The following is a 27,974-nucleotide window of genomic DNA, read 5'->3' as shown; positions in this document are numbered from 1 at the left end:
TATAACGCTACATAGCCTGGATTAAACTGTCTTTTTTCTTTTATGGTGCGCTTTAAATTTATATATATATCTTGTGACATACAGTAATTGTAAATTTAACCCCTCCCACATTAGGACATTCAGAACTCGGTCTTACCGCTCAAATTTGGTAATTGTCCCCATCATCTTACTATCTCCCCCTACTCCCTCCCCCCACCCTCCTCCCGCCATGGAATCGTTGGCTGGCGGTGTCAGAACCCGAGTCCATGGTGGGCGTGCCTGAACCGTAAGGATATGGACACGTTAATACAGTTCTCCTCGTTCTCCCGTCCCGGGACTGCTCCCTGGCGAAGTCGGAGATCAGATCCGGAACGGGCGTGCCTGAACCTCTTTTGGATATGGTCACCCACTTCCATGACATCGTTTAAACACCATTACATGATTTCCATGGCAGGTGTTATTTCGGGAGGGGGGGGGGGGGGGTGCGCGGAGGGCAATCATACTGATGTCGGCCTACTTACTTTTGTTTGACACCCAATGGCCGATCTATATTTTTGTGTTGGGGTGTCATTAAACATACATTTATTCACTCACTCACTCACTCACTCACTCACTCACTCACTCATCCATCCATTACTTCATTACTTGGGGGGCGAGGGGTGGGGAGTTTAATATTGAAAACACGATAATAAAAATTATTTCATCGAACTCAAGCATAACATACGCCTATTTCGTAATTCATCTGTGAAGTAATCGTCATACAAACCTATATATAACAATTCTGTATGTTACTTAATAAGAACCTGTATGTTATTTCATAGCTTAAGTTGTTATGTAGCTAACTGCAACTGGGGGTGAATAAACATACAGTTATCTAACTAGGTCTGTACCGGTGTTAATGTTACATACTAATACAACCAGTATACATGTACATTAAACTAGGTAGTGTATTACGGTGGCCAGATACTGTTCTATTATTCAGATCAGGAAATAGATCACTTCGTTTTTATACAGTTTTTACTATCACTTTGTATTAGGGTAAAACGAAATACGAAAACAACATTGGCAACAAAACCCAAGAAAAAACCACAAGAAAACAACAAACCACAAGAAAAACCCCCATACAAAACAAATAAATAAAGAAAGCAAAGTAAATAAAAGAAAGACACCCCCCAAAAAACAACAACAAACAAACAACCCCAAACAAACAAAACAAACACCAATACCCCCATCCCCCCAAAGATATGAGCATTAAACCGATAAGTTTACCATTGCACCAACGATACCGACTCCAAACACCGTTATACTGAAAGAAAGACTAATGGAACACTTGGAATTACAGACGAAATTTCAATCACTGCTTGCGACGTAATTTCTATATCAAGTACAAAAAGACAAGAAAAGACCAGATATTTATTCAGTTAGTGAGGCCACATGACCAAGATAACTACTTTTAAAACAAATGAATCGTGCGCTACATGTGTACAAATTACAATACATGCATATTCAATTTAAAGCCGCACACCCTAGTTCCATCCAGCGAAAATAAATTATAATTTGGTTAATCTACAAACCTGTAACACACTTAGATCACGTTTTTATCAAATTGAGTGAAAAAGCAGGTTTTATATCGATAAATACCATGGGAATCCCCATGTCCCAATTGCTTGAAATAATTTTGAAAGTTTGTATTCTGATGTCACCGGTAGATGTCGCTCGAAGCACAACAATGCCTACGTCACGACAAATTTCACAGACTTGGGGTGCGTTCTTTTCACCTCTCCTGGACATGTTCCAACTGTTCTGTCCTGGTTGTATTCCCTCTCCAGATATCGTAGGACTTAGCAAAATTATTGGTTTTAAGGGTTTGTAACGTTTTGTATTGAGATACTTACTTGTCTGAACTTTATTGTTACTTAAAATGTTCACGAACTGTGAAGAAAAATCTCACAAATGAACAACAATAAATCGGATGTTGATTGCGCGAACCGTGCACGAGAAAACAAACCGAACCAAAATGATAACGGTCACGTGGTATACCAACGTCTGTGACATTGAAATGGAAATATCCCGTCTAAAAATAGATTAGACCTTGTCTGCTCAACGGTTTTTTCTCAAACGTGCGTCCCTTTTTCAGAAATACGAAAAATGCATTTTGTGGTATTACAAACACCAGGATTACAAGGATTACCAAAAAACACATCAGGTGAATGGAAATGTATATTCTAAATAATAAACGGTAAGTAAAGTGCAATTTTATTTGTGAAAAAATGGGTTTAATAGCGAAAAACAACGCCGTAATGGTTAACAACTAGCCGTAACTAGGGTGGGTCCCTTTAAACTGGCAGATTTCTTTTTAAAAACAAGGCTATTCCTTTAATACACTTTATATTTTGGGTAGAAATCAAAAACGTATTTTGTTTCTCTTGAAGCATTTACTATAAAATATTCTGATATGAAATATTTCCTGCTCAAAGCATATTATGGACATACTAAAAGAAAATGATATTCATCTTCCACTTGATTGCGATTACACTTCAGACAGATATTTTCTATTACTGGATTTTCTATACTTTTAATTTATGTGACAAACATCTAAATTTAGAAAAAATTCTCAAGAGATCCTTTATATTGTGACAGATATAATATATAACTTTTTGTATGTCTGAAATACAAAACGTGGGTACGTAATGCGGGACTGAATGTCAGTAAGACTAGTACTGTTAACTTCCTGACACTGTGGATTACAGCGTGGGTTGCAGTCAAGTTGTTTGTAGTTTTTATGTTTGTTTCAGTACTGTATATAAAACGTACATTGTGAAACATTTGCAATTTGTTGTTTCTTATTTATGAGCTTATAACAACAACAAACAACAACAACATAAAACAAAAAATCTCCCACATACAAAAAAACATCAAACAAAAAGCAACTAAAAACAAATAAAAACAAAAAGTATAATCACCACCACCACCAACAAAAAAAAAAAAAGAAAGACCCCCCCAAAAAAAAACCCCACAAAACTTTCCCAAATACACAGATAACTTTAAACACACACACACACACACACACACACACACACACACACACACACACACACACACACCTCCATCACAACTGAAAAAAACAAGCTAAAAAACAAAACAAAAAAACACCAACACACACACCAAAAAAACCCCTACAAAAACAAAACACCCCCCCAACCCCGAAATCCTCCACCAACAAAAAGACCAACAACAAACAAACAAATGACAAAAAACCAGCAAAAAATCCCCCCCAACCCCCCAAAACAACAATAAAAACGACAACTCCCCCCTCAAAATAAATTTAAAAAAAATAAATAAATACACACACATAACCTCAACACAAAAAACCCACATAAAAAGCAACAAAAAAAAAAAAAAAAAACCCCACAAAATAAAGACAAAAAACCTACAAAGAAAACAACAACATAAAATCCCCAAAACCAAACTTAAAATAGAAAGAAAAACGAAGGGAAAAAACCCGGAAAAAAGGGGGAAAAAAACGCTATCCATTCACAAATATCGAGCGGTATGTTAACCTGATCCGAGAATGCAATGTATCTGTTTTGTTAAAGAGCGCGACGACTCATCATCTGGATCGTCTGACACCTGTGTAGTACTATACGACCAGTCCTCTCTACAAACATACGTGCGTGCGTGTACCTGGGTTTAAAATAGATCTCAACACACAGATGCACACAGCGCATCTTTAATCCCCAAACTGTGCTTTAAGCCCCAACCTGTGCTCTGTGAACCGTTTCCACCCTGCATACACCAACACACTGAACACAGGCCTGAGTTTCCTTCACAGGATTTCGACAAGGCTTTGTCCTACGACCCCCTTGTATTTCTCTCTCTGTAGTATTCCCATGTGATAATTGGTGGAATCGGAAGTAGTGCGGAAGGAGAAAAAGAAAAAGTCACGACCAGCTAGAGGTAGGCTATGATGTTTTTGTTGCGAATCTGTGAACAGATAGGTATAATATGCATGTGTAGATATATATATACGACCATGTCACTTTCAGTGGGCACATTTTAGTTTAATACAGATGGTGTGGAAATGAGATTTATGGAGACGTGTCCAGATGGTAATGGTGATCAACCATTCGGTGTGATGGTGCGCTGCCACGAAGGGAAAAATTATCACTCATAGTGACCATATAATTTTATCTGCTTGAAAACTTGAAAATAAACAGGCGTGGATTTAGATCTACGTACTTATAAGGCTAGACATCTGTTTATCAATATCAATGCAAATGAACTATATATCATTCATATTACTCCTTCCCCCCGTTAAAAATTCTAGATCCGCATCTGATATTAACATTAAGCAAATAGAATGAACGCTTTCAATAGTGTTGGTAGATAACGTGGCATCCACACCCCCCATTTTGCCACCGCTGCATTCAGTCCAGTGCAATCCTAGAAAATGCAACCTGGCTGCAACATCTGGCAAAACAAAGAAGTTAGGCATTCTGTTAATATTGATCCGATATGGGCAAGAGACGTGTTATCGTAGGGCCGTTCCACACTGATTAAATCGGGGGAGGATGCAGTGGGGTTGTATGCACCATTATTGTTGTTTTATGCCTGTGGGTCTGCATTTTCTTTGCCTCTTTGCAATATACATGGCTTATGTAAAACAATTATTTTATGGTTGGTAGGTATATATAAAGCTTCCCTCTTACCCAGTGGCGGGACGTAGCCTAGTGGTAAATCGCTCGCGGTTGGTCTAGGATTGATGTCCGTTGGTTGACCTATTGGGTCATTTCTCGTTACAGCCAATCGGAAAGCGTAGCCCATTGCGTGGCAATAGCGGTATTTTTCTCATTATCTGTGTGGTCCATAACCAGATTTATTACACACCAGTGTAAGATATTGCTTATGTCATACCAATCACTCAATATCTAGCTAGTGTAATATTGGCGTGATGTGAGCGTGACGTAGATCACTTGCTGACCCAATTCGTAGAAGAATAACGTTTAGTAGTTCTTGACATCTGCTTACTTCTGCGTTGCGGATTGTTTGCAGTTGGTTTGTAATAAATAAAATACTAAACGAGCTTGCCTGTCAGACCATTTTTATGAAACTCGTGAACAGTGTTGGTATCTGACTCGCTTTTGTTCGTCAGATACCAAAACTGTTTGATCATTAAATTTCTAAAAATGGTATAACAGACAAGCTCGTTTAGTATTCTATATGTCTGACGCCATATAACCGTAATTAAAATGTGCGTCGTTAATTAAAGCATTCCTTTTTTCCTTTCCCTCTTACACCCCCCCCCCCCCCCCCCCCCCCCTTTCCCCGTGTTGTTGAATGGCTGTTTCACAGCTGATCTCACGGGAAAGCTCGGCTATTGTTATTTTATGCCTGGTATATATCTGCTGCATCTTTTCTCCCGTGCATATATAGTTTACATTTAACATTCCAGTTTCGGGGTGGTAAGTAAATATAAACAACTTGCCTCCCGCCCCTCCTTCTTTCTCGTTCCAACCAGTGCACCACGACTGGTATATCAAAGGCCGTGGTATGTGCTACCCTGTCTGTGTGATGGTGCATATAAAGGATCCCTTGCTGCTTATCAAAAAGAGTAGCCTATGAAATGGCGACAGCGGGTTTTTCTCTCAATATCTGTGTGGTCCTTAACCATATGTCTGACGTCATATAACCGTAAATAAAATATGTTAAATAAAACATTTCCTTCCTTCCTTCCTTCCTTCCTTCCTTCCCGCCCCTCATTCATGATTGTAATTTTTGAAAAACTCTTGGATATTTATGTAGAAAATTAGCTAGGGGAATCGAGTGTCACCCGAGACGTCCGATTGAAAAGTTAACGCCGCAGACACTAGTTTGAACTTGTAAACGTGGACACTGTATTTTGCTTTATCTACAAACCTGTAACACATTTGGATAAAGTTACACTAGAGTCGGGATGGGCGTGTTCGAAACACTAGTGGTATATGAGCACGTTAAACCAGTTACCTACCTACCTACCTACCTACCTACCTACCTACCTACCACAGAGTGAAAGAAGAGTCTGTGACGTTAAAACTGGGAAATACCCTTAAAAATAGACCAGAACTCGACTCCATAGCCGTTACTTCTCTACGTGCGTTTTAAAAAATATGAAAAATGCATTTTATGGTATTAAAACAACAGGATTACCAAAAAAACTAAACCTGTTCAGATGTATGAAAATAAATAACATGAACAATAAAATGTAACTAATGTCTGATGACCAAAAACGTCTCTACTGGTGAAAAATACGCCGTAGTGTTTAAAAACTAGGGTCTGTTACTTTAAAAGATGCGAAGTTCAAGTTCTTTACTGCTTTAAAGTCTTATTGATGTTGATCATCAATTCTTTTATAAATATTTACCATTGTTTGACGGCCAATAGCCGTTGCATTTCTTGTGCTAGCGTGTTCATCCATTCGTTCGTTCGTTCGTTCATTCGTTCATTCATTCATACATTATACAAATATAAACATATAATAATAAATACTGTACAAGATAATGGTGGAGAGCGATTTATCTTATTAAATAGATACAAATATATAACTAATACAACATATCACAGTTTTACCGACGTATCTTAACATACATTTATTATATTAGTATTACTTAGTTTTATTCAGTATTTAATGGTTCTTAGGTTGCACACAATGAAAATCATCTTTAGTCACTATCAACAAAATCATCTTTAGTCACTATCAATAAAATCATCTTTAGTCACTATCAATAAAATCATCTTTAGTCACTATCAATAAAATCATCTTTAGTCACTATCAACAAAATCGTCACACATTCCTTTCTGTAGACACATTATTTTAAAATTTTATTTACAAAATTGTACATTTTAACTACGATATTTGGTTCCCACTCGGTCTGTAGGAGGACTGCCACTTAACAGCGTCCAACAAACGGACGTCCAACATTTTAAGGACGAAGAGCTTTTAAATATTCAATTCGCATTCGCCAGTATATTCAACGGCCATTCATGAGCATGTAGTATGTCCCCCTGTCTCTGTGTCTGTCTGTCTATCTCTATTTCTGTCTCTGTCTGTCTGTGGATCTCTGTCTCTCTCTCTCTCTCATTTCTCTTTATATATATATCTCTCTCTCTACCTCATCTCCCTCTTTCTATCTGTCTGTCTGTCTCTCTGTTTTTCTCTCTCTCGCCTCCCCCTCTCTCTCTCTCTCTCTCTCTCTCTCTCTCTCTCTCTCTCTCTCTCTCTCTCTCTCTCTCTCTCTCTCCCATTTCTCTTTATCTCTCTCTACCCCATCTCCCTCTTTCCCCCTCTGTCTGTCTGTCTATCTCTGTTTTTCTCTCTCTCGCCCTCCTTCCCCCCTTTCTTTATCTCTCGCTCTCTCATCTCTCTTTATCTTTCTATCTCTCTACCCCATCTCCCTTTCTCCCCCCCCCCCTTTCTCCCCTCCCCGCTCTCTCTCTCTCTCTCTCTCTCTCTCTCTCTCTCTCTCTCTCTCTCTCTCTCTCTCTCTCTCTCTCTCGCTAGGTCTACACAAATGCACTGTTACCCAAACGTTCTTCGTGTTGCCAGCGAAAGATGTTAAACATTGGGTACCATCAAAAGTCTGGCGCACGCCGACCTCATCAAGAAACGGTTTGTTTCTTTTGTAAGACATCCAAAAACAGATTTCATGTATGCAACCAACAACAAAAAAAAAAAAGAAAAAAGAAAAAAGGAAAGAAAGAAATCCTCAGTTCCAACGAAAGGAACGGTACAGTGGTTTTGGAGGATCATGTATTTTTAAGCTGGTCAATTTGGAACTAACAGGAAGGAAATGTTTTATTTAATGACTCACTCAACACATTTTATTTACGGTTATATGGCGTCGGACAAATATTAAGAGAGGAAACCCACTGTCGCCACTTCATGGGCTACTCTTTTTCGATTAGCAACAAGGAATATTTTATATGCACCATCCCACAAACAAAATAATACGTACCACGGCCTTTATTAGACCAGTTGTGGAGAACGAGAAATAGCCCAATGGGCCCACCGACGGGAAGCGACCCTAGATCGATCGCGCATCAGGCGAGCGCTGTACCACTGAGCTACGTCCCCCCCCCCCCAACAGGAAGCGTACTTTACTACTCTAGTCCTGCACAAAATGTTTTACATGCTAATTTACACCATAATCATGTACGAAATGGCTTCAATCAAACAGCTCCTTACGGTTAAATACAGGCAAGCATCATGAATAGTAATGCCAACAAACGATTCGATCAGTCAATACTGGCAATACTTCCGGCAGGGAAATCGACTGATTACTCTTCATTACATCTACATTCAGGGGCGTAGTGTGGTCTGGAGTGGGTGGGGTCGTATACGAACCAAGCGGACCTTTTTCTCATCAGTTGTTCTGGACAACTAGTAGAACAGCCTAATATTGCACTGAAAAATGTGTTTAGCTTCAGCGGGAGGATGGGGGAGGGGTCGTTTGAACCCACCCCTGAACTCCTTCGCCTATGCCCCTATACCTTCAATAACGTCTCTAGACTGTTGTCGTTTTGTTTCCCAACAATAAGTTCCGAATGTGCTTGTCCATTCTTAAAATACAAATACTTATGATAATAAATGCATGGTATTCTACTGTACTGATCCAAGCGTCTATATTTTAGCAGGTAACAGGCTATTATGTCAGAGAGTATTGGTTCGAATCCCTGCAGTACAGCATAGTGTTTAGAAATTAATATGTTACATTCAAATACAATGTAATTATGCAAATTCAGTTTGGTTAAATCCAATCATTTTATACCAGAGAAAAGCCACCCTGGTAGAATCACGCACACGTTTGAATGAATGAATGAATGAATGAATGAATGAATGAATGTTTAATTACACGCGGCACAAAACTTCCAATCGGCTATGGTAGGTATATCAATGGGATTAAATAAATAATTAAACATATAATTATGTAAAAAAAACCCCCCAAATCCCCCCCCCCCCCCCAAAAAAAAAAAAAAAAAAAAAAAAAAAACCCAAACCCCTCAGTGTAAAGAATTGTTGGTTAAGACGAATATCAAGGTAAGTTTATTTTTAAACTTTGTATAAAAATCAAAATTTGTAAAACCTTTAACATTAATTCTGGATGTAGTACTTCAAACAATACTTTGTGTCAACAAAGCCTGTCACATATTTCGCCAATGGCAGGCATGTCAGTTTTTGGTGCGCTATTTAAAGATTAATGCACTTTGTACTTTTATCATTCCAACTTTGACACGGTATACAATAAAGCTCTGGTGCATGTATAGTACATTAATAAAACTAAAAATGTGGGCCTTGTAAACTTGCAAACACTGCGTGGTTAAATAGATACTTTCACCTGACCTTGACGGTATTAGCAAGGTCACAATATTTATAGCTGACGTTTGACGCAGGTGCAGTGAAGCGTGGTGAAATCATTGTCCGGCTGTTTGTTGAACTTTTTGCTGACCCGGCTGAAATGTCACCGAACAATACTTTGGAAAGACAAAAGGAGATCCGATCTTGAATTATACCTGCTTGCATGTAGTTAAAAGCAGTCCAAAGATCTAGGGTTCCTTCCATTTGGCTGAATGGATGCAGTGAGATGAGCTGAAGGCTGTAATACCGGTGTAAACGTAACGCAAGTCCGTAGGAACAGTTGTCTTCCCGGACTTTTATCTCCTTGGAATGCAGGTCCTAGATCTAATATACCTAGGAAAAGTTTGTTTTGTTTAACGACACCACTAGAGAACATTGGTTTATTAATCATCGGCAATTTGATGTCAAACATTTGGTAATTCCGACGTAAAGTCTTGGAGAGGACACCTGCTACATTTTTTCCATTAGTAGCAAGGGATCTTTTATACCACTGGGCTACGTCCCGCCCCTCCCCCCCCCCCCCCCCAAATGTTATTTAATAATTTCAACAATACTAGTCACGTGCTGCTATGCTATTTCACCTTTAACATAAACATATAAAATATAATCATTCATTACATGCTGTAGTAAGACATTTACTGTATTGTAAAAAGAGAAGAAAGCCCACCAATTCATCAAAATAATGGTTTGCACACTCTTTAGATTTCGCTATAAATAGTATATCACCACACACACACACACACACACACACACACACACATATATATATATATATATATATATACACACACACACACACACACACACATACACCTAGCAATAATAAACACATAATAATAAACACATAAATACAAAACTTAGTCGGTTTTCTCTTTAAGTTGAGCAATATTCCTTGTGCTCCAGCTTTTGTTATCTACGTATGACATCTTCTGAGATACCTTTGGGCACGGGCATTATAGTTTTGAAATAACTTCAAATTATTCTTGCACAGCATTTGTTCCATCATGGTTATGACATAAAAGGATTCCTGGGGATTTAAAAAAAGTTTCAGGGTGGACAATTTAAGGCTATTTTTTTCAGTATGATGTATGACTGACAATCATTTATGCCTGATGCTGTACTTTATTTTGACCTTGTATATGTTTCTATGAAAATTGTCTTTATTTAGTGTCCATATGAAAACTACAGAGTTAACAACTAAAGGCTGTGCTTATGACGTACTACCGGTGGGGTAGAAAATGCTTTTCTTCCACAAACACATGATACCACAGTGATTCATGAGTGCATACTGTCTCAATTGTCTTAATATCCAATAATCTCTGCCTTGTGCAGGTGATTTTGTCCACTCTTCCTGTATTGGAGTTAGGATATAGCTCAGACGTATATGTAGAGTACTTGTCCCAGGTGTAATGAATAATAGGATTCATTTCCCCCTGTAGACCTGTCAGTTTTATACCAATGTCCCATAAAGGGATATGAAAGTTGAGTTCATGGTAATTGGTACCATATTTCCATTCAGTAAGAGTGGCATTTGTGATTACACACATCCTCTCTGACTATCTTGACCAAGTTTCCAAATAACTTTGTTAGATATCAAGAAGACATAGTTCAAACACAATGTGCTGGTGTGACATTAAACAAATATTCATTTCTTTCCATGTTTGTCTGTTTTATCATCTTAGTACGGTTAGAACCATTTCAAACAGAGAAGACAGTCAAATAAATGAAGAAACAGGTTTTAATTTCAAATATAGTACAAACAAAGGTGATACATGCAAAATCTGATGGTGGCCACTTCGTAACACAACTAAATGATAAAAGTAGTCATCATATTTCATATGCAATTTACATTTCCATGTTTAAAGAAACAGAATACATATCATCACTTTTGTCGTAAATCAAAAAGGCGCGTGGTTTATTACATCAGCATAACATTTTAGTACTGCTACAGGAAGTCTATCTTAATTTTATTTATTTTGTCATCTTCGGGTGGTGGGGTGGGGGGGGGGGGGGTCTCCCCTAATGGAATACATAGTAATTTAGTGAATATACACATGCATACAGGATTATCCCATTATTATGTGGACTGCAGTGCTTTAAAAAAGGATTACATAGCCAGTCTAAATATCGTCCAGAATAATGGGGTTCCCATTATTTGATTTTAGTACCCCCAACTAGTTTCATTCAGGGGATGTGTACAAATGATAAAACAACGAGAAGGCTTCTGCAGCTCGCCATAACAGGTCCAACTAGAAATAGCGCCCCTACAGGTAGTACTAAACCAAATAACTTCTGACTGGGTCACAGTTCGAGTTCATCTGGGCAAAAAATGTATGCAATTTTATTGCATCTAGTACCACTGTGCCAAGTAGCCTTGTGCTGGAAACATGTATGGGGTACCTGTGACCCCCCCCCCCCTCTCCCCCCCCCACAATTTTGTGTGGAACTAGGGTAGTCATAGACGCTACCCGTTATCTCAGAAATGAGCAGCTTGATCCCCCAAATTGTTTTTTGATTCACTTTAAGAGTGAGGAGTGGTAGCATGTATATCCGTGGCGTTTGTATCGATTGATACGCTGCATGTAGGAGTTTTAGCCAGATATGTTACTATTGTCGTCTATGGGATCTAGAGCGTGGACTATTATATGTTCAAAACACAGTATCTGCTGCTGTACGTGTAATATTTAATGTAAATATGCACTGCGGTGAGCTCAGTACCAGCAGCTGATGTGAATGCTCTCAAGTCAATTCAACTTTATTTTCGAGCTTATACCCAATTAATGTTCAAGCACGCTGTTCTTGTGTGAACGAGCCCTAAAAAACGGGAAATTTCAAACTAGACAGTCGCCAATAACCTGTAGTTTGATCATTTACCAAGTTAAACTTACAAGTTAGTGACAAAAAAAAAAGAAGAAGAAAACAAAAGTAGTGTCGGAAATAGAATAAAAATTATTTTCGTCGATTATTTCTTTCATATTAAACTGACAAGTAAACATTTTGTAAATATCTATTTAATGATACTCTACCTAATTTAGCATTTACTTGTTTGGGTTCTCATTGATGTACAAGGTGGTGTTTACTCTTAAACATAATAGAAAGATGTCGGTAAACAGGTGAATTGTGTACTTTATTGAAACAGACTATAACATATTTTGATCGACATACACGTCAATTTCATTTACCCTTAAACACACTTTTAATTTAAAACTGCAAGTTATCTGAGTATTTAGAATGAATTGCAGCATAAATGATTAATTATGATCATCATATTTAGTGATATAAATTCAATATAAGTACATTAGAAATTTACACAATCGTGCAACCATTTAAAGGTGCTATATCATAGTTATATGTGAGCATCTGTTTGTGATAAAGATTCTCCAATACAAATGTATTTTCTACTAGTAGATAAAATTATTTTGTTAGAATCATTTATAGGCATATAGCTGACGGTGTAGTCTTTAAATTTTAAAGCAAAATTTAATTTAAAAAACATTATTTGCAATAGCTGTCATTATGCAACTTGGAGATAGCACCTTTAATACATACCACCTTTAATATCGGTATAATAGATCACACATTCAGAATGGTTTTTGACAGTTTTGCTCAAAAGTTACTTAGAAATTTCTACAAACATTTTGTTTTAGAGAGGGATAGTCATCAGAGACGGTCCCTCACATATCGCAACAGCAATGAATTTGACACATGTCGATCAAAATTGGTTATAGTCTGTTCCAATAAAGTGCACAAATCACCTGTTTACTGACATCTTTCTTTTAATTTCAAGAGTAAACACCACCTTGTACATCGATGAGAGCCGAAACAAATAAATGCTAAATTAGGTAGCGTATCATTAAATAGATATTTACAAAATATTTACTTGTCAGTTTAATATGAAAGACATAATCGACGAAAATCAGTTTTATTCTATTTGCGACACTACTTTTTTATAGTACAAACGCTACAGCCTACAAGCAGAGACATGACACCACCATCCAAAACAGTCAGCCGGTTTGGGATAGCAGTTTCGCAGACCCGTTTGCGGTGGGAAGGGAGTTGGGGTTCGCACCCTCCCCTCTCCAGCTCCAAGCGAATTTTCTTTCTTTCTTTTTTAATTTTTCCAATGTATTTTCCACGGTCTAGACCCTCCACCCACCCCCCCTCCACCCCCCCGATCAAAATTACCTTGTTGCCCAGAACTGCGTGCTTGAACCTTTATTGAACATAAGAACAGTTATTAAGTGATTGCAATGCCGGCATTGGTGTCTTTGTGATTGACATTCCAGCCAGTGCACCACGACTGGTACATCAAAGTTCTGTTGTATGTGCTATCATGTCTGTGTGATGGTATATTTAATATATATCTTGCCAAATGTTTGACATATTAGGCAATGGTTAATCAAAATCAATATGTTCTAGTGGTGTCGTTAAACAAAACAAACTTTAACTTTAACCTTGTAATTAAACAGTATGCCTTGAAGCCAATAGGTACTGGGTTCACAACCATGTACCGTCTCTCTCCCAGAGTGAGTTTAAACCGTTAACCGATTACCACTTGTCCTGGACAGAAAGCCCAGACAACTGAAGTGTTTGCTCATGACAGCGTGTTTGAACTTTATTAAAAAAAAATGAATATGGCAAAAAGTATTACTGTTAGAAACCAATATGTCATACGTACGTTGTTATTATTTCAACGGTTAATATCGTGTATATGTCGAATATACCATGTTTGATTGTACCGGCGAAAAGGGAATGCAGTGACAGGTGTTGCAGAAAAATGCAAATCGTTGACAATACGTTCGCAATTGACAACCAATATACTGGCTGAAATAAGTTAACTAACTCTTTTCAATAGGATGGAAAGAGCAGGAATATATATCTGTATAACGACACTTCAGCACATTTAGACTATTTGGAATGAATAAATGAATGAATGTTTAACGACACCCCAGCACGAAATATACATCGGCTATTGGGTGTCAAACTATGGTGATGCAAACAAATAAAGTGATGCTCAACATCAATATAAAAATTAAAAATTTAAATAAAAACAGTGTAAAGAACTGTGCAAAAATACAAATATCACAGATAGATACTGACTTTTACTCAAAATTTCAATTATATCTCGAAAAAACCACAAGAGGTTTTGTGCTGTATTGGTTACAACACGCGCAGGGGTGTCTAACATGGTTATTACAACATTTCGTTGATAGAGAAAAAGAGACGAAACCCGCTATTGACACTTCTGAGTACAATCATATAAAGGAAACTGGAAAAGATACCGTATTTGCTCTAATTTGAAAACGGTCGCAGACCGGGCGCTTATTGAAGACCCGCTCCCCCCCCCCCCCCCCCCCTTATTTGAGACAGGAAGTGATAAAAATGGACCCGTCATTTTTAATGTTATTTTTTTTATTATTATTTTTTTAAATAATGCCAGGGAATATTATTGGAGGCCGACGCTTATTGGAGACCGGTGCTTATTGGAGGCCGGCGCTTATTAGATGAAATACGGCAGAAGAATTTTATTCTAAATTTTAATGTTACTAGTATCTGTGATATTTGTAAAAAAATTTACACAGCTTTTTATATCAATGTTGATCATCATGCATTTACCTTGGTTTGATAGCCAATAGCCGATGCATTTTTCGTACTGGGATGTCGTTAAACATTCATTGATTGATTGATTGGTTGATTCATTCTTTGATTGATTGATTGATTGATTGATTCATCCATTGATTCATCCATTGATTCATTCATTCATTCATTCATTCATTCATTCATTCATTCATTCATTCATTCATTCATTCATTCATCCATCCATTCATTCATTCATTCATTCATTCATTCATTTATTCATTCGCTATTGACACAGGTTATTTTTAACGATAAAGCAGCAAGGACATTTTTTATTTATACCCATTCCCATAAACAAGACAGCACATACCACATTCTTTGATGTACCAATTGTGGAGCACAGGTTTGGACAGGGAAACACCGAGTCCATTGAGGGCGATCGATCCCGCGACCCACCATATCCCAGGCGAGCGCTCTACCACTCACTTACACCCCGCCCCTAATTCTTTTGGACGAAAAGGAAAGGAATGTTTGCTAAACGTTAGTTTAATAAAGGAAAGGAATGTTTGCTAAACGTTAGTTTAATAAAGGAAAGAAATGTCTGCTAAACGTTAGTTTAATAAAGAAAAGGAATGTTTGCTCAACGTTAGTTTAATAAAGGAAAGGCATATTTGAATAACCACACGCCAGCACATTGTTTAATTGAAGGTTAATGTGTGTGTAACACAAGATAACTACGACACTTTGGTCTTCAGAATGAGAGAAGAAACCCGCTGCTGCCACATGGCTATTAATTGTCGGTTAGCATAAAAGGTTCTTTTATAATTATGTACTTTTGAACAGGAAGTATAATGCGGATCACTGGCCTAAGTATTAATTTAGAGCATATCGCGTTTTTGCTACTTAAAAATTAACCCCCAGCAATTTATTGGTAATCTCGTGGCATTTATTTAAATGGCTGTAAAAAAAAACCAGAGCAGGATTTTCTCAATGATAATAAAGCGTCGCCTGGGCTTTTTTTCTATTGAAACTGCAAATGACATTTAGCCATCATAAACAAACCTGTATGTATGAGGGGCGGGAAGTAGCCCTGTGAGAAAGTGCTCGCCTGATGAGCTGTCGGTCTAGGATAGATCCCCGTCAGTGGGCCCATTGATTTATTTCTCGTTCCAACCAGTGCTCCACAGCTGGTGTGGTATGTACTATTCTGTCTATGGGATGCTGCATATACAAGATCCCTTGCTCCTAACCAGAAAGAGTAGGCCTGCCCCATTGTGTTGGAGCAACAGGTTTTCTCTCCGTGGTGCCCGACGTCATGTAGCGGTAATTCAGTGGGTTGTTAAATAAAACATCCCTTCCTTCCTTTTGTATCTGTGTACCTGCGTTATTCTTTAACGCTCTGATTGCACCCGACTGTGATACGTCAAGTGGAACGAGTAAACACCCAATCAGTCTATCCTCTGGGGCGGATCGATCCCAGAACAGACATAGTTAAAGTGCATGATCTATTGTGAATGCTTTAATATTGAAAATATATAATCGAGATATTCACAGTTTAAAGGCAAATACACACGTTACAATGTTTGTGGCGCCACAAGTGAAACATTATGTTGTCTCACAAATAAAATGCTGTTCAAAGTTTGTTGCTGAAGATGGACTCGACTTTATTTTTTATTTTTTTATTCCACTGCCCTCTTTATCCTTTCTCTCCTTTCAATTCCATTTCATTTCTTCCCGATCTGGCAAATCCTCCTATCTTTCTAAAAAAAATTGCTGTCCATCTCCACATCCCAGTCCTTGTCTCTCTGACCGCGACAGGTGCTTGTCTCTTGTGGCTATTCGTGCCACACACTTGCCATTCCCCATCAGCTTTTCGCTGTGGGCTTAGTCTGACCACTCTACATTTCTGGCACCAATACATCATATTGTACCACGAATTTTGAAACGTGTTGCTGGAAAATTAGACGAACATACACCCTCATTTTGCAACATGGCCAACAAGCTTCAAGCTTCAAATCGCAACATGACCAGTACACAGGCCTCAACATTTAGAAAGCAACAAGATGAACCTTTGTGAACGAATGTTGAAAGTTAAAGTTTGTTTTGTGTATCGACACCACTAGAGCATATTGATTACTTAACCATCGGCTATTGGATGTCAAGCAAATGGCAATTGTGATGCGTAGTCTTCAGGAAATGTGTGCTGCATTTCAGCATTAACAACAAGGGTTCTAATCATAATTTATAACAATCTAATTAAAATTAGCTCCACTATTACATGTGGATCTAACAGCAGCCCGTTGGAGCTCATGTCCAGTTGACCTTTCATTCGACCAATCAAAACCTTACTTGCAAAACCATGCCAGTGATTTGAAAAGAATTTGAAAACATTCGGGATTATGCCGAGGGTATACGAAATGATTCAGGTGAATTATAAAGTATGCTGGAAACTAATTTCAATATAAAATTTTATATAAAATTCGTTTCAAGACGGAAAAAAACCCGTGATGGTATAGCCATAAAATCTGTTTATACTAGTATACAATCCAGAGTTTATTACTGCAAGTTTCCCCCTGTTTTTTCAATGTTGAAATAGACCAACAAGTTCGCCTATTGCATAAATAGTCTCGACAGATATTTTTAGAATTTGTATTCTCCCGAATAACGTTATAAAAGGCGAAGTGTAATTGGTCGATATTTAAATTGTTATTTATAGATGAAATGTCACCTTGACATGGGAGTCCACGCAATGCTGTTAGATCTACTGGCGAGACCAGTAGAGCTAATTTTAATCAGATTGAATTTATATGCACTTTCTCAGACAGGACAGCACATACCACGGCTTTTAGTATACCAGTCGTTGTGTACTTGTTGGGACGGGGAAAACCCAAATCAGAGAATGGGCCCACTAAGGTGATTCGATCCCATGACGCAAGCACCCCAGGCGACCGCTCTACCGAATGAGCTAAGTCCTTGTTTATGCGCGGTGGATGTGATGTGGTAGAAATAGTTGACACGGGGGTGGGGTGGGGTCAAATCAGAGAATGGGTCCAATGAGGTGGTTTCTTTCTTACTACGCATGCACCCCAGGAGCGAGCTCATCCGACTGAGACAGATCCCGCCCGTATCGACAAATGTTGAAGTGTGTACACTCCTTTAGGTAAAACAGTGTTGTTCCCCAATTGTTTTGCTCAGTATACTTGTATACATGTCGATAGCCTGTAGCTTTAATTAATCAAGAGGTTACAATTTACGTTGTCATTTTGTCATATCGGCTGACATTTATATATTTAATTTTACCGTTCAATAACCCGTTTTATTCCAGATGTTCAACACTACATATGGCTGACAAACATACGTGGCTGATGCAATACAATAATTTAACAATCTCTTCAAATATATTTAGACCGCGTTCTGCAAAAGTGCGGATGAGCAAACATTAGAAGGGGGGTTAGGGAGACAAAAATATTTTTGGAATTTTTTGCTTAAAACGTGTACATTCTTCGATTAAAAATTATATGTGATGAGTAGAATATTGAGTAGGTAATACTGGTGAGAGGAAACAAAAAACACTTAACAAAAGAACCCCCAACCCCCACCTAAACAACCACTAACCACTCCAACAACCCACAGACCCATCGCCAACAAAAAATCCCCACCTAAAGACACAGCGACTAACAGACACGCTCTTTGCTTCTGATTACAACAAACAGGTAAACGGAAAGAAAGAAAAAGGAAAAAAAGAAACAGGAAAGAAAGAAACAATTTTGGCTAGGAAAAAAGAAACAGGAAAAAAAGAAACGGAAAGAAAGAAACAGTTTTATTTCATACTTTGTTGACAATTTTATTCTCATATATGAATTTCTTTGTATAATTTAGGTCATAAGCACTTGGATCTTAAGAAATATACAAGATTTTCCCGCCCATCCCTCCAATTAAATCGCATTCATTAACACATCATTGCATTTCAGAAATATACAATATAAATAAAATCATATACAGTACATGCACCCTTATACATACCAAGACTGACTTTCTTGGAGCACTTCCACCAAATCTTGTTCTTTCTAGTAGCTAACTTAGTATACATGTGGCCATGATAAGACATTTTTGATCCACCTTTCTGACTCTTGATGACCTCCATTGTAATTTTTTTCATATATTCGTGCTATTTATTCTAATGATAGCACTAATGATTCTGAGGAATGGTGTTCCCTCACATCTTTTATATTGATATCATGGGTAATTAAGTTGGAAGCCATCTGGGAGGCCATATATGGGATAAGATAAAGGGATAGATCTGAGGACATAAAGAGAAGGGATTATTCTTTGAATGGGTCAATTAGAGAATGGCTTCGTAATTAAAGGGCTTCTTAAAGACAATGATACTTGAGACATTTAAAGAATCCATTGGATAGCTCAAGGACTCAATGACAATTAAAACTCAATTGGGTAAGTTAATTGGGAAATATTATATATAAATAAATTTAAAAAAAAAAAGGAATTTTAGTAAAAATGTAGTGTTTCTTTCTTTCCGTTTCTTTTTTTCCTGTTACTTTTTTTCTTCAGTTTCTTTCTTTCCTGTTTCTTTTTTTCCTGTTTCTTTCTTTCCTACAATCCCCAAACATATGCCACTTTGAAATTTAACACATCTTCTTTCTTTTTTGTATAAACATTTTCTGTGAATGACGTTATGTCAGCAACTGTTCCGTTGCGTAAGTTTTTAGCATGCTCATATACCACGACGGTTTCGAGCATGTCCGCCCCGGAATTCGATCTCTGGGAGGCCAGGAACCCAACTCGGGGCAGAACAGTATCTAAAATTCGTTTTATTCCCTCTACAGACGCAGTCAGGCATAAATTAACAATAAGGTCTCTCGTAACAATAAGCAGTTTTATCATGTATTTGATCAAAGGGTTATTACTCAACATTACGCAACAGTTTGTTATCGACAGACAGCGACACAGACGGATATAAGTCATTATATAGTGGCCTTGATTACGCCTGACCAAGCTTGTTCTGAATGTGCACGTAAAACCCTATGACATGACATGACATGACATGACGCCTGACCACAGAGAAGCGAAGCTAGCCACTGAGGCCGGTTCACCAATTAATTACTAGACCTGCCGTGTAGAAGATATCTTTCTGGTGATTGAAGCGTGTATTGATTGGCTGTTTGGATATACTAGTTTCCACACCGCTGAACACTATTGATTCCTAACTTCGCAGCCTTTACCTTTCGAAATGTACTGCCCCAAGGTTGTAAACAAGCTCTGCTTTGGAAGCTGAGAGAAAGGAGGCATATTGACCTGTACATTACTCTATACCGAAGTGAGAAAGTGAGTTAGTTACAAATTGATATGTACCTAGATTTCAGTTTTCAATATTTCTGTCGTATTTTTGAGACGTAGATAATTGCATTTATTAAATGTCTCTCTAGCCGTTGGTCGAAATAAATATGAAGTTACATTTGTATCATATCAATGAATGGTACATTATATTGTTTTGTGGCTATCATAGTTATGTAAAACTACTTAGTATGTTTCATAATTATTCAGCAAAGAAATAAATAAACGAAGAGAGAGAGAGAGGGAGGAGAGAGAGAGAGAGAGAGAGAGAGAGAGAGAGAGAGAGAGAGAGAGAGAGAGAGAGAGAGAGAGAGAGAGAGAGAGAGAGAGAGAGAGAGAGAGAGAGAGAGAGAGAGAGGGAGAAGAGGGAGGGAGATTTTACACCTAATATCCATCACTCTCCATATAGCTATAATGCACGTGTATATTAAAATTAAGAGGTTTTTTTCTCTTTTATCTGGTAAGATATACCACAACACAGACATTTAAAACTGACAATAAATGTTGCTACTCTGGCAGTTATGACAGGAAATCTGTCAAACATGAACTCTGTGACTGCATGCATGCGAGTAAAACATTATGGGTATATGCATGTATTCAGTTCATTATGTGTAGTAAATGTTCACAGCTGTTGCTCTACTATTCAAGCTGTAGTCAGTATAAAGCATGCTGTGCATGTTGTCAGAGAAACAAAACTATTTATTTATGTCTCACCTTGTGTTCAAATGAGCACGGCATACAACGCTAGATATAACTCAATAGAAGTACACTTGTAAGCTAAAGTACTCAAGCTAAAGAATACTCGTTTGTTATCACTTTTCGATATTATTGTTAAAAAGTGCGATCAGCAGCAGCAACACCACCATCATCGTCATTGTCGTTAAAAAGTTTGTTTTGTTTAACGACTCCACTAGAGCACGCACATTGATTTATTAATTATCGGCATGTCAACCATTTAGTAATTTTGACATATAGTCTCAGAGAGGAAACCCGCTACCTTTTTCTAATAGTAGCAAGGGGTCTTTTATATGTACCATCCCATAGACAGGATAGCACATACCACGGCCTTTAGATATACCGGCCGTGGTGCACTGGCTAGACGTCATCGTCGTCGACTTCTTCTTCATTGTTATTATTATAAAATTATGCTTGTTTTCATCACCACCATTGCTACTATCATTACCACCATATTGTCACCACCACCACCACCACCACCATCGTCGTCGTCGTCATCATTGTCATCATCTTGTTCGTCGTCATCACCATTATCGTCATCGTCATCATTATCATCGTCGTCGTCGTCATCATTGTCGTCATCATCATCAATATCGATATAATCATCATCGTCGTTGTCTTCATTACTGTTGCTGCTGTTGAAGAAGAAAAAGAAGATGCTGATCATGATGATGGTGATGATGATGATGATGATTATTATTGTTATTATTACTACGTTTCAGGAACAATGTCGAAGCCTGACGTCATTTTCGAGGATGAAGGGAAGACTGTCAGTCTGAAGAGAAATGTCGGACTGTTGTCGGCTATTGGAATGATTGTGGGCACCATGATAGGTACGTTATAAACACACAGCTAGATTAAATGATTGTGGGCACCATGATAGGTACGTTATAAACACACAGCTAGATTAAATGATTGTGGGCACCATGATAGGTACGTTATAAATCACACAGCTAGATTAAATGATTGTGGGCACCATGATAGGTACGTTATAAATCACACAGCTAGATTAAATGATTGTGGGCACCATGATAGGTACGTTATAAATCACACAGCTAGATTAAATGATTGTGGGCACCATGATAGGTACGTTATAAATCACACAGCTAGATTAAATGATTGTGGGCACCATGATAGGTACGTTATAAACACACAGCTAGATTAAATGATTGTGGGCACCATGATAGATACGTTATAAACACACAGCTAGATTAAATGATTGTGGGCACCATGATAGATACGATATAAATCACACAGCTAGATTAAATGATTGTGGGCACCATGATAGATACGTTATAAACACACAGCTAGATTAAATGATTGTGGGCACCATGATAGATATGATATAAATCACACAGCTAGATTAAATGATTGTGGGCACTATGATAGATACGATATAAATCACACAGCTAGATTAAATTATTGTGGACATCATGATAGATACGTTATGAACACACAGATAGATCTACCATAGTTTGCAGACGTCTACTCTCAAACTTGAAAGTGCCAAAGTTTGTTATTTTAACATTTATTTGTGACAAAGCGTAAAAGCAAATTGTGTATTTCCGGTAACACACTTTTAAAACGATTTTTAATACATTCATCCATAGAGGTCCAGAAAAAAATGTAAAGAATGTTTCGTTTTTCACCTACATATTTATAAGAATTTCGGTGTGTATGTGTGCATATATCTCAGAGATGGGGTAATCGTAATCAGTAATCGTAATCGATTGTAATCGATTACATGTTTTCATGTAATCGCAATCGTAATTGATTACATTGCGATTACTTTCATTTCATTATTTGTGTAAATTTGTGGAAATGTAATTATGATTGTAATCATGATTGCTAGACAATGTATTCGCAATCGTAATCGATTACTTTCAATTATCTTGTAATCGTAATTGTAATCGTAATCGTGACATTCTAAAGTAATCGTAATCGTAATCGATAATCTCGAAAATCTCGATAATCCAGAAAAGTAACTTTGGCAAATGGTCTTATAATTCTTGACAGTCTGAGAATGGCAAACGGACTTCTCTACAAAACCTTGACTATTCGTTGAAATAGTCCCTGCAAATTCTAATCATTATTACAGACTATTTTTTCAAAATGATAAATTTAAAACAAGTGACCAAAATAAAGCAGCTTGAAGCATTTTGTATTTCAGGGTCTGGGATATTCATCAGCCCTAAAGGAGTGCTCGAAGGAGCCGGCTCCGTTGGTTTGAGTTTGGTCGTCTGGACTCTGAGCGGAATCCTGGCCACGCTGGGTAAGTGAGATTGCATGTTTTCTCAGAGTATAGCTCAGTCGGTAGAGCGGAACCCTGGCCACGCTGGGTAAGTGAGATTGCATGTTTTCTCAGTCGGTCGAGTGCTTGCCTGGGGTGCTTGGGTTCTAGGATCGAACCTCCTCGGCGTATTTTGACTGATTCAAAATTAAACTGCATGTGTTTCAATAAACTGAACCTAGATCTAAACTACACGTGTTTCACTAAATCGAACCTAGATCTAAACTACACGCGTTTGACTAAACTGAAGCTAGATCTAAACTACACGCGTTTCACTAAATTAAACCTAGATCTAAACTACACACGTTCTTAGTACTAAATTGAACCTAGATCTAAACTACACATGTTTCACTAAACTGAACCTAGATCTAAACTACACACGTTTCACTAAACTGAACCTAGATCTAAACTGCATGCGTTTCACTAAATTGAACCTAGATCTAAATTACTCACGTTTCACTAAATTGAACCTAGATCTAAACTACATGCGTTTCACTAAATTGAACCTAGATCTAAACTGCATACGTTTCACTAAATTGAACCTAGATCTAAACTACACACATTTCACTAAACTGAACCTAGATCTAAACTACACACGTTTCACTAAATTGAACCTAGATCTAAACTACAGACGTTTCACTAAATTGAACCTAGATCTAAACTGCATACGTTTCACTAAATTGAACCTAGATCTAAACTACACGCGTTTGACTAAATTGAACCTAGATCTAAACTACACGTGTTTCACTAAATTGAACCTAGATCTAAACTACACGTGTTTGACTTAAATTGAACCTAGATCTAAACTACACGTGTTTCACTAAATTGAACCTAGATCTAAACTACACGCATTTCATTAAACTGTACCTAGATCTAAACTACACGTGTTTCACTAAATTGAACCTAGATCTAAACTACATTTGTTTCACTCAATTGAACCTAGATCTAAACTACACACGTTTCACTAAATTGAACCTAGATCTAAACTGCACGCGTTTCACTAAATTAAACCTAGATCTAAACTACACACGTTCTTAGTACTAAATTGAACCTAGATCTAAACTACACACGTTTCACTAAAGTGAACCTAGATCTAAACTACACGCGTTTCACTAAATTGAACCTAGATCTAAACTGCATGCATTTCACTAAATTGAACCTAGATCTAAACTACACGCGTTTCACTAAACTGAACGTAGATCTAAACTACACACGTTTCACTAAATTGAACCTAGATCTAAACTGCATGCATTTCACTAAATTGAACCTAGATCTAAACTACACACGTTTCACTAAATTGAACCTAGATCTAAACTACACACGTTTCATTAAATTGAAGCTAGATCTAAACTACACGCGTTTCACTAAATTGAACCTAGATCTAAACTACACACGTTTCATTAAATTGAACCTAGATCTAAACTACACGCGTTTCACTAAACTGAACCTAGATCTAAACTACACACATTTCACTAAATTGAACCTAGATCTAAACTGCATGCGTTTCACTAAATTGAACCTAGATCTAAACTACACACGTTTCACTAAATTGAACCTAGATCTAAACTACACGCGTTTCATTAAATTGAAGCTAGATCTAAACTACACGCGTTTCACTAAATTGAACCTAGATCTAAACTACACGCGTTTCATTAAATTGAACTTAGATCTAAACTACACGCGTTTCACTAAATTGAACCAAGATCTGAGGATAGTGTTGCATCATTGTATGTAAGAATCATACTGACAATGGTGATAATCTTTTCTCGGCAGTGCAATCTATAAAACTATATTACTTCGAGGTACTGAATTCAAAAACATAAAATAAATAATACTGGAAGTAATACAGTTCACAAGGTGTAATATATTCTATAGATATATGACGAAAGTAGTTTATACAGCGGTATTATACAATCTACGAATCTACGAAACCTCCCTTAAAGTTCCCTTGGCATTCCGCCTCATGCCAATGGGCCACCCCCCGCAAATGGATTTTCTGGATCTGCCACTGAAAGTTTAATCAAATGTATGGACTGTCACGGTTCTACAGAACAGGGGCCTAATTCACAAAGGTCTCTTAGGCTCTGCTAGACAACAAAGCATCCTCTTTGCAAGTATTTTTGCATTGCACTGCGATATTGCAAAGTTGTGAGAGTTTAATGAATAGGCACCAGAACTTTATTACTTTGAAGGTCACCATTCGGTGAGATAAGGTACAGAAGTATTAATACAACATTTATAGTTAACGGCAAAAAACAAAACATATACATGTTGTTCATACAGTATATACTAAACAGCATAAGAAACGCGAATATTACTTCAGTTTATTTAATTAAAAAAAAATCTCAGTCTAGGCAGTAGACTGGTATATCAAAGACCGTGGTATGTGCTATCCTGTCTGTGGGATGGTGCATATAATAAATCTCTTGCTGCTAATGGAAAAATATAGCTGGTTTCCTATATGTCAAATTTACCAAATGTTTGACATCAAATATCCAATGATTAATAAATCAATGTGCTCTAGTGGTGTCGTTAAACAAACATTCACTTTAAATCCCATTAGTTTTGTGTTTATTAAAATTAGCATAAACCTGTGACTATTTTAGGCCCATGTTGACTGTCTATCTACCGAATTTAATTTTATCATTTAAAGGCATATTGTCACAGACCACTGACCTGTTTAATGGTCTAACAGAAATAATTTGATTTGTCCTAAATGTACTTTATTCAACCCTCTTAATAACCGCCATACTCCATTTATTAATGACATTTTGTAAACATAATTGAATTATGGCAATGGTCCATAATTAAAATAAAATTGCCGAGAGGGATGACATGGATTTCACTCCATCATGGTTCAGTTAAGGTGATGTGATACCTAGATTTGGTTTCCAACAATTAATGTAATTTTTATTTATTATCCATTTTTAGAGAAATAAGGTCCTTAAATCTGTGACAGTATGCCTTTAAACATAGCCTATATACAGTATTAAAAAATCCGCGTTCATTGTGTTATCCAGTGTATCATTTCAGTAGTAACCATCTTTATGAATGCACAAGTAATAAAAGTGCATACATCTTTTTCTTCTTTATCCTAGGTGCGCTGGTGTATGCAGAACTAGGTACAGCTATACCTTTGTCGGGTTCTGAGCATGCGTACTTCATGTACACGTACGCGCAGGGCCGGAGCAAGCTGGGGCGGTGCATCCCGTTCCTGTACGACTGGGTGGGGCTCTTCATCATCCGTCCCGTGATGTTCAGTGTCATATGTCTCGCGTTCGGCACGTACGTCGTCAAGCCCTTTTACCCCGGATGTGACCCCCCGCCGTTCGTCGTGAAAATGTTTACAATAGTTGCCATGTGTAAGTTGAATCTTTTTTCTTGTTTTCTAATTGTTTATGCATTTTGAAACCCGTTACCAAGGTTATTGTACAAACATCACACGTCATTCTTTAGTGTTGTGCTCCTTTGTTATGGCCGTTTTTCATGTACGGAGCTTTTGGCACGGCGCTGGCGCGACACGCGGGGAAGATGGATGCATCTAGAAATGATTTTTATAGTTATCAATGTAGTAGTGATTTCATATTATACGAGTGCTTCGTACAAGAATAACCACGAGTGACTTGTATCTGTGACGTCGCCTTTATGTATGCATGGATGAATGGGTGTATGTGTATGTTTGTATGCATTGTATGTGTTTGTATGTGTGTGTGTGCTCGCGCGCGCGTGTGTGTGTATATATATATATATATATGCGTATGTATGTATTGTGTTTGTGTGTTTATGTGTGTATATGCATAATATATATATATATCTGGGGGGGGGGGGGGGGGCGGGGGGGTGGGGGGTATTGTGGGGGGGGGGGGGGGGGGGGGGGTGTGGGGGGGGGGGGGGGGGGGGGGGGGGGGGTAGGGGGGGGGGGGGGGGGGGGGGGGGGGGGGGGGGGACCGTTCCCAGATCCTCAATTTATACACTTTGAAAATTTTTTAATAGAAAAATGGTTGCGAATCTATATTTTCGCAGTGAGCGAAGCAAAAGATCCTGTTATTAAAAGAGCTCGCTCATATAGAAATCATGTAAACCTGATTAAAGTCTGGAGACCGCTATTCTTTATTCTTCTAGAGAGTTACAACAGCCATGTACACTAATCTCTACAACAAAAAATCGAACAAAGTTTAAAGTTTCTGTTGTTTAATGACACCACTAGAGCATATTGATTTATTAATCATCGGCTATTGGATGTCAAACATTTGGTAATGTTTTTACATATAGTCTTTGGGAGGAAACCCGCTACATTTTCCCATTAGTAGCAAGGGATCTTTTATATGTACCATCCCACAGGCAGGATAGCACATACCACGGCCTTTGATACACCAGTTGTGGAGCACTGGCTGGAACGAGAAATAGCCCAATGGGCCCACTGACGGGGATCGATCATAGACTGATCGCGCATCAAGCGGACGCTTTACCACTGGGCTACGCCCCCCCCCCCCAAAAAAAAAACAACAACAAAAAAACCCCACAAAAAATACACACACATAATATGTATAAAAAAAATATGATAAAATTAATTCACTGAATACATGTAGATGGTAAGGGGACATTTGTGATTTTAGTAGACACAAAACCTAATGGGATTAAAAATGAATA

The 27,974-nt window shown here is 37.8% G+C and overlaps 1 protein-coding gene across 2 annotated transcripts in view; it reads left to right on the top strand.

Moving 5' to 3' along the window:
* The first annotated feature begins 3,595 nt into the window (after positions 1-3,595).
* Positions 3,596-27,974, top strand: part of LOC121388142 (b(0,+)-type amino acid transporter 1-like) — a 44,962-nt gene continuing 20,583 nt past the window's right edge. Inside the window, exons 1-4 of one of the 2 annotated variants that reach the window (XM_041519377.1) lie at positions 3,596-3,936; positions 21,757-21,867; positions 23,205-23,306; positions 26,423-26,686. In XM_041519377.1, the coding sequence (XP_041375311.1) occupies positions 21,762-21,867; positions 23,205-23,306; positions 26,423-26,686 (472 nt within the window). In that variant the 5' untranslated portion in view covers positions 3,596-3,936; positions 21,757-21,761. Of the gene's footprint in view, positions 3,937-20,142; positions 20,291-21,756; positions 21,868-23,204; positions 23,307-26,422; positions 26,687-27,974 lie in introns of those variants that run through there. The other variant, XM_041519378.1, reaches the window with a different exon arrangement.

The sequence above is a fragment of the Gigantopelta aegis genome, chromosome 14 (genome assembly GCF_016097555.1).
Source record: "Gigantopelta aegis isolate Gae_Host chromosome 14, Gae_host_genome, whole genome shotgun sequence".
Taxonomy (NCBI): domain Eukaryota; kingdom Metazoa; phylum Mollusca; class Gastropoda; order Neomphalida; family Peltospiridae; genus Gigantopelta; species Gigantopelta aegis.
Note: the sequence above shows the minus strand (reverse complement) of the source record. Positions and strands in the feature narration are given on the sequence as shown.